General features: G+C 35.6%; 1 protein-coding gene across 3 annotated transcripts in view; it reads right to left on the bottom strand.

Annotated features, from left to right (window-relative positions):
• Window positions 1–13,686, bottom strand: part of LOC123690925 (ecdysone-inducible protein E75) — an 81,222-nt gene that overhangs the window by 12,702 nt on the left and 54,834 nt on the right. The window contains exon 1 of one of the 3 annotated variants that reach the window (XM_045635081.1): window positions 1,031–1,354. The exons of the other annotated variants lie outside the window; for them this stretch is intronic. Coding sequence (XP_045491037.1) covers window positions 1,031–1,136 — 106 coding nt within the window. The 5' untranslated portion in view covers window positions 1,137–1,354. Of the gene's footprint in view, window positions 1–1,030; window positions 1,355–13,686 lie in introns of those variants that run through there. 3 annotated transcript variants of the gene reach the window in all.

Here is a 13,686-nt window from a genome sequence, read left to right as displayed (position 1 = left end):
GCTTCTCTTGAAAGTAAAAGTGGTACAGCGAGACGGAAGCTGTTAGAACATTGAACCTAGTGGCGCGACTATTTCTTTTTATATTATACTTGTCACACACTCATTAATATTTTTATAAAAATATACCTATTACGTAAATCGCAATAATAGCCATTAATAAAATATGTCACGGTTTCAGATGGAAATAGTTCCCAGATGTAACGGTCTGTTCTTTTGTTGTTACATTCAAGCAATTTAACAGAGAAAATTACATTTGTACTTAATCGATTAACTGCGATAAGATCATTAGGAGTTGTAAGGCGAATGTATAGGAATGATTCCCCGCAGTTATGATTTATATTGAACCCTATCGATTGGAAGAGGGTTAAAGAATTATTCTCTGAAGTGTACATTTTGCACAATGCTCGTGTTAATTGTTTATGTTCAGCCCTTTAATGCAATTTTAAAATATAATCCATCAACATTTCGTTCTGCAATCAGATCATAATGCTAAATCGCACATTACAATTACATTTTTACCCCTTTATGGGAAAGGTAAAGAAATCATTAATCAATTATTTTACAGCATAATTTGTCTTATTTTGTGAGACAGCTGTTGTATTTAAAACTTTATCATTTATTAATGAAAATAGCAATAAGAAGTTCATTTTAATTTGTAACTGCTATATTTTGAGAATTATGCATAGGAAAATATAAGAACAATATTTTACTGACGAAATAATGTTTGGGGGACCAATTTATTATTATAAATTTATGAATTGTTGCATTGCTATATGCAGAAATTTATGAAATACTTTTTTTGAATCCGAAAAAATTTTAATGTAGAGAAGAAAAGTGTTGTAAAAAATCCACTGAAATATTAATTTAAAAACTTAAATATTACATCACATTTTATCAAATAAAAATATTTTAAAATATAGGTATGTATAAAGATCCCATAAAAAATATTTTTATTTAAATTACGTATAATTCATCAATACAGTCTGTATATTTTTTTGTGAAATGTATACAATCCGGAGTCCATCCATACCTATATGAAGTTCTGGTTCTCGTTCCTTATGCACCGGACTCATCATAATGTTATTGTCAACTGGCGTTGGCGTATCGTAACGCCCGTAACTGCTATCCGGAGACATCACAGAGTCATTAATGATAAATAACTAAACAATAATAATTGTCCTCCTACACACAACACTTCACCGAAGTCACATCTGAGCTGTGCAGCTCTTCGACACAAACGTCCTGTGCACTCTGAGACTGGATATAGGACAGGAGTGCATGGGCCGAGGCGCGCGGCCGGCACGTCGCGAAGGATGAAGGTCGCTCGTCCCGCAAAACTGCCGCTGCACGCGCCGCGTGCGTTTCACTCGAGCTCGATCGACGAACTGAGCTCGGGCCGTGCGTACTTTTGATCGTAACCATACAAGTCTCCCCTTAAGAGTGAAAGTCTGCAAAATGATCGCGGCTCCGTGCGATACAATCGGTTCGGCGCTGGATAGAGCGCGGCCAAGCGAATATAGGCTCTATCGGACGGCGAAGCCTGTCGGTCTGCGTTTCGAAGTGAGACTCGGTGCGCTTCAAACTCCGGTCTTCGAGGTCATTGCCGCGTCGCGAACGGACCAATGGGGAGCTCGCGCAGACGTGCGCGTCGAGCCATTGGAGGATCGGCAGCCCCGCGTCCCGCGTCCTCGCCGCGCGGCGAGTTCGAAGACCCGAACCTTGCGGGCGCACCGCGGCCAAGGTCGCGTGAGAGCGGTGCGGACTGAGAGCTGGCCGGAACGTTCGAGTGGGACGAAGCCGCGGCCGGTTGCGTCACACTACTAAAATATTTTTGGTGATGGAACGCGAGTGAACTTGAACACGAAAACGAGCTAATGGATGGCAAGCGCTGTAGGTCGCCGCGTGACGGACTGACCCGCTGCCGCATCGGCCGGTTTGCCCAATTCTTTCGTAAGAACCCACTTCCCCTAATAACTCTTACTAAACTGTGTCTTATAATAACATCCCTCCAGAGTACAGCTACAAAATAATGTGAAGCTGTTTATAAAATATAATACCTATCAATGATAAGCTTCTTTTAGTATAATTTTAAAATGCTATTAATACAATATCAATAACAAGGATCATCTAGTCTTTTAAATTAAATAATTAAACAAAAAAGTTTTACTGTATTAAATATTTTTTATAAAATAACCATTCGAAATTAAAACAAAAAAAGAAAAGAAAAATGGCACATTGATAACATTTCGCACATAGAAGTCTGAAGAACGCATCGTAGGTATAGGCTTATTGATAAACAAGTTTCTATTACCGATATAATATGTACATGATTCAGTTTTATATAACACTTTGTATAGTTACGCATCAACCGAATTTAAATCGTATTTCAGAAGATATAAAGTTCTTATCAGTTCATAGAGGAAAGTTATTTATATGAGATAAAGACGAGCGGCGGTGGGCGGCGGGGAGGTGAATGACCTGTAAATTTTGGCGCAGGCCGGTCAAGGCCACCGCCCGCGCAGGCGCTTTGCAAAACCCTGAAGTTACAGACTATGCTTTCATAAAAACTTCTCACATTTTGAAGGATATTTATATTTTAATTTCTTCGTTTAATCTTTTTGTAGACCTGCAATATAATTTAAAAATTAAACTTCTATTTTAATATTTTGAGTGATACGAGTATATACATTATACATACCTTCTTCATATATACATAGTTCTTAAGTATATAACTCTGAACGTAACGCGGCGTAAAAATAGTAAGGTACTTATGGCAATGTGTTATAAAATAATTAAAGTGTAGGTAACACTTGCAACAGCTTGTCAAGGAATGAAATATTCATTTTTTTTGCTCTTATTGAGATGACTTTCCCTTCAATTTTAAAGGAAACACATTCTTTTAAGGTTTCGCAAATATCCTCAAAGTAAATGCAATGTGTATCAAAAAACGCAAAATAAAAACCACATCGCAAAAAAATGTATTGGGTAATCGTTTGACATTTAAAAGAATTTTTCTGGGTTATTACCTACTAGTTTGTTTAGTTTTTTTCTGTGCTTTTTATAATTTTAAATATACATGTGGAATTCATTTTACACATATTAAAATTATATTTTCTAGAATCTCTACGTCAAGTGTTTGTTAGACTAATTGAAATTAAATTAAATGTGTTAACATAATATAATAAGTTAAACTCATGTAGGTAGCTAGGTTATCTCACTCGCCATCACAATGTTCTGTTAGTCTAAGATCCGGCTGCAGGATTAGTGCGCTCATCGGTTTTTTGCTGAAAACCGAATTTTTATGTATATTTATAACTAGGTTGCCAGTCAAAATTTGGCCGCAAGCATGTTTAATTAAAATTTTTCTAATCGATTTTTGGGAAAAAAAATCGTTCACTTGTTTTTTTGAATAAAATGTAGTCTACATCACGGCAAATGATATAAAGATTCAAAAAAATCACGGTTGCCGCTTTTCACCTGGCCGCAACATCTTGGCAGCCTGGTGCAAACAGGTATGATTTCGATTCATTTTTACGTTCATAACGTACATTTATGAATCATATATCAAATTAAAGCTAATTTTTTTCTATTTATTATCATATATGGTTGCCTAATTAAATCCGGCCGCAAATAAGGGTTGCCGGCTGTTAAAGATGTTGAATATTTAAGGTTGAGTGAAAGAAAATATGTCGTCCTTTTCAAAATGACAAATTTAAAAAGTAATATTGATTTAATATAATTAACAGCCGATCCTCTCTTTTTCTCGTTGTTTCGCTGCCGCACGCGAATGCGTCGGTGTACTAATAGGCGTAAATATTTATAATTTTTAACAGCCGGCAACCCTTATTTGCGGCCGGATTTAATTAGGCAACCATATATGATAATAAATAGAAAAATTTAGCTTTAATTTGATATATGATTCATAAATGTACGTTATGAATGTAAAAATGAATCGAAATCATACCTGTTTGCACCAGGCTGCCATGATGTTGCGGCCAGGTGAAAAGCGGCAACCGTGATTTTTTAGAATTTTTATATCATTTGCCGTGATGTAGACTACATTTTATTCAAAAAACAAGTGAACGAATTTTTTTCCCAAAAATCGATTAGAAAAATTTTAATTAAACATGCTTGCGGCCAAATTTTGACTGGCAACCTAGTCGATATATATTCTCCTAATTATAAATATACATAAAAATTCGGTTTTCAGCAAAAAACCGATGAACGCACTAATCCTGCAGCCGGATCTCGTACTATGTGCTCGCCATAAATAAAAACAATATGAAAATTGAAATTGTAACAATGCCATATGCGTGTTTGTATTAAAAAATTGCGTACAGTGAAATCCCATTTTTTATTTCCTTCCGACATCCTTCTAACTTTTTAGTATGGGGTCGTCAGTATCAAATTACATGGTATTTCAAATGGATAGTATATAAAGGCAAAATAAATTCTATATCGACTGAGAAAGGTGGTTTATTCTGTATTTCCAAGTCATAATACATTGAGTGTTGCAAAAAATGGTGTCGTCCCTCGGTAGCCACATGTATATTGTATGCCTCGCTTTTAGCCAGTTGTGTTGTGACCATAAAGCCCAATTTAGATTGATCTTAGAGAATTTGCCTTACTTTTTATAATAACCGGGTTTTATATTGTTTGCAATGTATGATAGGTTTTTCTACTTCCGGATTTTTTTAATGTGATAGTGAGAGTATTGTAGGTTTGCTTTTGCCAATTTATCCCTTTCAGTTGTTTAAATAAAAGCCTCTTTGTTTTTTACCGTCTGTAATAAGTTTCACTCATCATAATAATAATGACGATGAAATCTCGTCCATCTTACAAATAATTAGAAAAATGTTAGAATAAAAAATACTGCTGCAAACAATTATTGAAAACGTAAAAAGTCTGAACTGTTATTGTGCCCCAATAACCGACAATATACAATGCGCATGACAGAGATTATTATGTTGTTCGAAATTGTGAACGGTCGTTAACAGTCGCCCTTTAAAAAGTCAAATGTAACAATTGCAGGGCCAGACGACCTTCTCGCGACTGCGGACCAAGGACATTGGGACAATGGGCCAAGCGTGCCGAGCCCATTGGAAAACGGGTCTTTGCGCATAATTTATTGCACATCCATTTAACCACTCATAAATTAGTGGACAGCATTATTTACAAATGCGGTCAAGGGAGCATATTCTCTCCTAACAAAAGGATTTACTCAATTACATTAGTCGTAAATGAACTCTTAATAGAAACATTATTGACAGACAGCGTTACTGTATCCGAGTTATGGTTCAATGCACATTTAAATAAACAAAGTGATTTCCTGGAAAAGATTCAGTGTGGATTATTTATTTTATGAAACTTGAATTGCAACAACATTGTAATTGGACGAAGCGTTTGTGAATCCGATGTTCTAAGAAGTCACGAGGAGCCTCGTCGACATTTTGTTTGGGACTGAACATTTGCGACGTGAGCTCAGGTCAAGGCCTCGCCAGGACCGGTGTATGAGCGCACTCGAAACCTGAATCCCCATCCAACATTTATGTGCTGTTTATTCGAAACTGCCATGCATCATATATTTCAACGAACAAAAATATAGAGCTCTTATTTTTGGTTTAATTTCAACAGCGCTGACAACTAAATGAAAATTAATAAATCATAAACAATTTACTTTGTAAAGTTGAGCAGCGTGGATGCGTGCTCCGTGCTTTGACGAGTTTTTTCGAAGCATTGCGAGGTCAGCGCAAGTCAATTACCCCGTTGGTTGCTGCGACGTTGACGATACTCAGCTCGCAATAATCGCATCGCATGTTTTATTTAATATTTATCTGTTCATGTTATTATCTGATACTAGACCTTTCTGTTTAATCATGTTGAGTTAAGATGATGGAAACATTGTAAGAACTGTTAAATAAAAAACCATTATGCGAATAAGTTATGATAAAAATTGATGGTGTTAATGCCGTTAGTACCTACAAAAATTTAAATGATGGAGGAAAGTTGTGATATTTATAGAGCACAAAAATATAGAGCATGTAAAAAAAATTGCTTTTTAGCGATTTATGATTTTACAGTGTCAGTACCAGTAAAAATCAAATTTAAATCTCGCGAATCTACGAAAAACCCGGGCTACCAAAAATATTATACTATAATGTAGAGTCGATAAAGCAACACAATTTAAAAATTGCGGGCGGCCTTTGTATGCCGGGTAACGTGTTAGGCAAAATGAATAAGCATGACATACAAGCCGTGTGATCCGGACGCGCTCAATCGCTGTGACCTCATGATTCGGCAACCCGTACCAAGGCCAAGGTCGGGTGCTTAATAGCAGATAGACGGGGCCCCCGGGCGGCTAGATGAGAGCCAGATTTAGTATTAAATTACGACGTTCGTGCTGCATTTACATAACACATATATGAATGCCAGCCATCTAGATTGAATATTGTAGAGATAAACAACACTTACTAATTCAAAAAAGTGTTCAGTATGAAAGATATTCTATGTAGAGCAATATGTAGAGATGTGAAGATTTTTAGTTTTTAGCTGCTACTAATGGACGAGTTCTTGGCACTAATTTCATAGAGATCTACTTAAATTATAAATAATGTTTAGACAATCACTCCATTTCAAATAGCAAACTACGATTGATTCGTACATTTGGAGGCTGAGACGACACAGATACAAATATACATTTATCCGTACATCCATGCCTTGCTCTGAGCGTTAAAAATATCAGTCCTTCTTTATGAAGGTAAATTAGACAACGAATTAAGTATTCGATTTTTCATTAGATCATACTACCAAAGATCTGACCTTTATTAATTTGTCAACAATTGATTAATAGTATTTGTAGTTTTTGTTACATAAATATAAAATGATCACGTAATAACTTATGATTGAACATGACATTATTGGAAGGATTACATTTTCAATTGTCCATATTTGCTTCATTTGATATATTACAATGATTATTTCCTTGTCCAAACTTCAATGCCGAATTCAAACTAACCGCAACTGGCAACTCCAAGGTAAACCCGACATGAGGAAACGGCAATCTCAACTACACTTTTTCTATTTTTAAATCTTGAACTATTTTTGTTTTAGAGCTTGTGACACATATTTAATGCGCGGTCAATAACAAAAACACGTGAGGCAAATGGAACAAAAAAACACAAAAGGCGAGTTTATTTTTTTATATCATGTACCACATACTGCTCTATATGTAGTATATAGGTTGTATACCAAAAATATGTAATTAACAAGGGGGTAGAGTAACTCCTTTCTCTCTCCATTTATGCGTCATTTTACCTTGATATTTTATTCAGAACCCAAACTTCCTGCTCCTGACAGAGGACGACTACGTAAAGGCTATGTCATATTGAGAGCTTTCAAATCATAAATCTTGTAGGAGATTAAAATAACCATGTCATAACAAATGCTCATAAATAATAATGTCAAAGGGCATCTATTTTCAAAATAGATGTTCGACTTTATTAGAATTTAATGAGATTATAAATACAGCATGCTTTATTGGTAATAAGTAGAGTTGTGTAGTTATTTGTGTAATTAGAGCGAAGCGAGCGCACAGCACACTGCTGATGCACTAGGTTGTATAATGCAACGGAGTTGTGTGCGAGTTACGTTGCATTACTCACTACCACACAACAGGGACAAGAATGAGGAAGTGTATTCGTTTCCTACTGTTACATTTACTCGCCCTCTTTACTTTAGATAACAAGTGATTGTTCAACAACAACTTTTCTGTTCTGTTTTTACGTATCGACAGTAAACACTGGCACTTCATATTCAGCTTATAAGATAATTCTAATGATTTGTCGTTTCTATAGACTGTGTTTACGGTGCCGTATTCTTTCCACAAACTTCCGCGAATTTAGGTCTAAATTTGAATTTCCTCTCGGATTAAAATTTGGCAACATTATACAGATTTGCTCTGATTTTTTGATAGACGCTGCGTCACTTTTGTTCGCGAAAAACATCAATACACTTGAACTCGAACTGAATACATTTTTAATGAATTGTGTGCTAGATAAAAGAAAATACGCAAAAGCTATACACGTGTAGGAATAAAAAATAATATTTTTTAGGTGGTGTAATGTTTGGAAGTTATTACAAAATTTCTCGGACAAAAGTGCGGAAGTTATATTTATAGATCATCCGGCGCGGCGGTAGCCAAAAGTACGGACAATGTTGCTCCTAACCGTCATTGTTTTTCCCAAATTCGCTGTGCCTCAGCTACGTTTAGTAGCACGGTCTCTCCTCGCATAAAAAGAGCCTCCGTGAGATTGAAGCGCGGATTATTGCGCAGCATTTGCTCCTGAAAACGTGTCCGAAGAAAGTTCACGGCCGCGCGTTGACGCCACCACCTGCCGCCCCGCGGCCCGCGCCCCTCGCCGCTTCCCCGCCAACGCTTCCGCACCCGCCACCTTCCGCGCTCTCACCTCGCGCCCACGTTATCCAGCCTCTATTGCCAGTATCGATCAATATTGTACACATAATACGCATCATCCTCCCTATGACCTTTAGCTTAATTGGGGAAATTTGTTGTTGTTGAATCTGACATTCTATTGTATCCTATTTTTCAACCTCCCGCCCTCGTGAAATTATTTAATATCCGTAATATTTTCAATGTACATATATTTAACATAAATGTTATGCAATTACTATCTCTTATAGCTTATCTCTCGTCTCGCTTTAAGAAAAGTACTGGAGATAACATTTGAAAAAAAAAAAACAAGTGAAAAGAAAAACATGAGCAATTTTTCCATGTATCGAGATGACATTGAGATATCTGCCTGTAAGGTTATTGGAGGTTGAAGTGGAGCTTGGTGAGCAGGGGGCAAGGAGGGGAGGCACACCATGGCCTTGGTTCGTTCGTTGGCCGCACGGCGCGTGTAGTGCTGCGATAATTTCGGCGGTTGCGCGCTCGAGTCTACTGACCCCGCAGTTGTTTGCGACGCAAATGATCCTTGACTTTATTTAAATCATCTATTCCAAAAACCTTTGTACGATAGTGAATAAGACTGGCTATATCACTGATATCATAATATAGGATATCTTGAAAAATATTGAGCCTTTTAGGACATTTAATTATCTAGCTTGCCTTTGCATTTAAAATTTAAATCTCTGGTCAAAACCACCACACCACAAATAGCAATCGAATTTGAATTTTTTACTCATATTTTAAAACGCTCTTTTTTCTACTTTGCGTGGAATTAAATGTATGTACTATAATTTTTTGTAAACATAAAAAATGATTTAGTGCATAAAATGATAAAGATGCACCCGGTTAAAGTCAGAAGTGAGTTTGCGAGTGAGGAGAAAGTATCGCGTATTACCTATAAGCAACTTTCATTTTAATGCAGACCGGTTCAAATCACTTTTTTCTTCAATGATCTATACTCGTGTACCATTATATTACGTTCTTTTATTTATTACCATTAAAAAAATTGAAATTGTATATTTATTAGGGTTTGAAAATAAAATTTACGAGACTCCAAAAATATTTGCCTACTTATTCTTTCATTTAGGTATCTAAATGTTGATAGATGTGACCGTGAACCCAAATTAAAACTCGACTTAAAGAAAGTACAAAATAAATATGATAAGAAAATAAATGTTATTTTATTTTATCAAGACGATAGCGATTATTTCGCTTACATATTTTGTTACAGCGCTCTAGTAGAGCCTAAGTAGAGCAGTCTGCGAAGTGTAGGTACTTTAGAACCGACCTAAATAAGATAGTTTGTAAAAGGGTTGTACTTTATATTTCGTATCCTCATAATTTCATCATTGAGAAATAACAATTTAACATTTTAATATTTCATTAATATTTTCGGACATTTTTTTCTCGCTTAAATGAAATTCGCCAAAGAGATTGAGAAAAAGTATGGATCATGTATTTTGCCTATTGCCTATCAATACATATTTTCCTTCTTCCACTTTTCTTACTGGCTCCAACTTAGAAAATAAACATAACCGCACGTGGCCAACGTGCAGTTTAATTTTTTGCATCTATAATTTTGGCAACGAGTAATTATTGTCTTGCTTACAATATGTGTACTTCCTTGTTGTACAGCTGGTGGTGAAACGCGGCACCAGAAGGCACCTTGTTATTAGTAAAAAGTGGAAAGGTAGATATCGTCATTCAAATTATTAAGTCCTTTGTGGTGTATTTTTTAGTGGTTCTTGTACTTCGAATAGTGAAAACATATGTTCGCGTGCCATTAGGAACGTGTGCCATTCGCACATGTCCCATTTGATATAAAAAATATATTCGAAAGTTTTAACCCTTACGCTATTGAAAAAGATGTTACATAAACATAATACATTGTAGTTAACAGACACCTACTACATTCTTTTTAAATCATACTACTAATTATAACGATTCTTTAAAGTGTTAGTTTGAAGTATCTTATTGATGATCAAAATCTACAACTTCCTAACATTACGCAGTCCTATATAACCTAGCTCTATTATCTCACAGTTGCTAAGTATAAGCCATTTTAATATCAACATTAGAAATGTGTTCAAAGAATTGTTAGGAGACATCTACAGTAAGTGCTATAGTGTCGGCGACCGTAAGCGCGTGCAATCAACTCCGCGAGTGCGTATAACGGTGCCACTATGGTGTACCACTGTGCCAACTATTTCTAAAATTATATAACTAATATCATCATATTACACGAATATTTATGTAAGACACTCAAATACATCAATGAAAAAAAGCCATTAGTTTATAATCCTCGACTTCACGTAAGAAAAGCAAACTTGAAAATTGAACCAGATCAAAATATTTCTAGTAAAGCTTTTATTATTGATAATATGTTTAGTTTATTCTTCATACGTATTAGGACTTTCACAAAATTTCTCAAATAGGTTCATATGTATAACTGCCGTTTGTAGTTCCACAATACTCAAATATTCAATTGATTCTTTTTTTTTCGGGTACTCAATAATGGGGTGGTTTAAGAAAAATACAATCAAAGGAAGGGTCGAAAGAAGTTCACAGGGTCATGGATTTGCATTTAATAAAAATAAGTTAACTGCTAATGATAAAAAACAGGTCATCAGAGATTTTAAACACTAACGAAAGAAGAGCGCGAGCGTAATCAGTACGGTCCACAAAACGCAAGCTAATGTAGACACTAGGCAACCCCGAGATATTTTTGAGAATGGAAACCTTTTTTTTAACCGACTTCAAAAAAAAGGAGGAGGTTATCAATTCGGCCGGTATATTTTATTTTTTTTTTTTTTAAAGAATATAATCGCCGTTTTTTTTTATTCAATGTAAAGTTTAATAGATTCATTACATATTTTATTAATATAAAGTCACAATTTAAGATAGAAAACTGATTGTTTACAGATCAAAATCGTGACCTACATAATATTGTCCCGTCGACAGAGCATAAGGAGCCCATTAATACCATCTGCTCCATTAAAAAAAGTAATAGAAATCAACAACGTAACCCTTAGACCGGATTCTATTCAGTTTCGATTTTTAGGGATTTATATTTTAACCTTTTCCCAAAAAAATGCAGGTAAAGTAAATTTGTGCAATGATAAAAAATCACAGCGCGAATCGACCTACCCTTTCTTTGATCTCGGATTTCAAGAACAGGTAACTCCGAATTTTTTTGTACAAATATGTGTATCTTTGTGCAAGCTTCGCGATATTCAACTCTTCTCTAAAGTTGTAAAAAACGCGAATTATTGTTTAATCGAAATCTTTTGGACACAAAAAAGGGATTGAAAATTTGAAAGATTAGTTTTTTAACTTCCTTTTGTCGTGCGAATTCGCAACCGACATTCCCAGATAGATGATGTATTATATTTTGAGTTAAACGATATCTCGATTTTTGGGAAGATTCTTAATATTCGTTTTAATGATAAAATATCAGCGGGATGTCTCTCGATATTTTCACAACATTGTATTTTTAAATCTAAGAGTGTCATTGATGAAAGGACAAACATTAAAATTATAAAGCATTAAGAAAATTAATACACATTTGAAACATAGTTTGACACATTAAAGTGTACACTGTACAGTATTTTCATAAGTTTAAAAAAATGTATAGCTAACCTTTTGATTCATTTCGACTACTTATTATGTATAACGATATTCTGGGAACAATTACGAATTTAACAATGACTAATAGGTGTGACAATTTTGTGGTCCATTTACACACTCGACGGGGAGTCTCGGACCTCATTACCGCGTTTTCAATGTTCCTTGTTGCATTTTTTTTCCAGCGAATAATTTAGCATTGCTCAGATGTTTAAGTAATAAAGCTGACGTGGGACGAGGGTTTCTCTATGTCCGTCGGTCGTATGCATTAGGAGTACAGTTGGAATGGCATTAGTAAGCGATTGCACGACAATTGCGACGCGATGACGGCAGTGGAGTTCGCGAGTTGCAAGCAAGTATAGGGCGAGCCCCGTTAGGACGGGGTGACTGACTTCACCACTGCTGCCTGGTGCATTGTGCTCTAACGAGAACGCATTACTGCAATCATAACTTCTGCTGAAAAACTTACCAATATCTTCGCACCATGAGATTTTCTATTCTACACACACTCACCTGAAACAAGAAAAAAACAGATTAAACCAATGCTCATATTGTGATAGGTATGTTATGTAATTTAAAAGTGCTCGTAATGTTGTATATTAAAAAGGTATAACAAGAATACCGTGTTTTAATTTTTAAATAACTTTTGTGCTAGTATCGATTGATTAATATTTGCTCCGCTATGTTCATGTATCTTAATGATCGTTAAACAGTTTTATTTTCCCTCACAGGAAATGTACAGGGTCAATGTTCGTAATGGTGTCATTCACTGTCGAAGGTGACTGACTGTCGACAGAAATGAGCCGGCTGTCCTTGAAATTGCCACCAAAATCGCCAATCACCAACACAGATGCAGTAAGTATATTAAATAACACACACATCCACTGTTTCTCAAAGTTGTCCGGGTGTCAAAGCAATCGCCAGAGCAATCACTCGGGCATGAAAAGAAATCCGACGGTGGTTTAAATATCGGACTGAAATTTTCCACTACTTTTGCACGGAAATTTTCAAATTTTATACTAATTTAAATAAGTTTAATAAATATATCATTTCAAATTCAAAGGTTTAAACTAGCACTGTCAGTTCACAGTTTTAGAAAGCGCAAGAAATGGCTTCTTCGCAGGACGCAGTTAATAAATAGATATTATGTATATAATTTAAGCAGATAGGACAACATATCATCGAAATTCGATCCCATTTCTAAATAGACTGGTAGTTATTATGTAAAGGCATACAGGGGCGATTATAATAAAAATTATATTCGTTTTAGCGCGAAGCGGGGCCAGTGACCGTTGCCGAATTTCAAGGTCTGCGAACAACGCGGTAAACAAGTGACGACGATGATAGCTGTGTACGCGTACAAGTATTATGTGCTATATCATATTCTAAACTCTACACATACAGGCGATTGTATACAGGAGCATATAAAGCAAAAAACCCGACATTAAAAAAACATTGGTAGGTTCAGGGTAAATTTAGATTGAGAAAATTAGTTACGTAATAAGCAAAGAGCGATGAGCTAGCACGTTAGTCACTACCTAAATATTTCTTTTTTCCTTTCTTCGTTGGCAAGTTTACAGATTTTATTTTTATGT

This window comes from Colias croceus, chromosome 4 (assembly GCF_905220415.1).
Source record: "Colias croceus chromosome 4, ilColCroc2.1".
NCBI classification, from domain to species: domain Eukaryota; kingdom Metazoa; phylum Arthropoda; class Insecta; order Lepidoptera; family Pieridae; genus Colias; species Colias croceus.
This window is presented reverse-complemented; position numbering and strand designations above follow the sequence as displayed.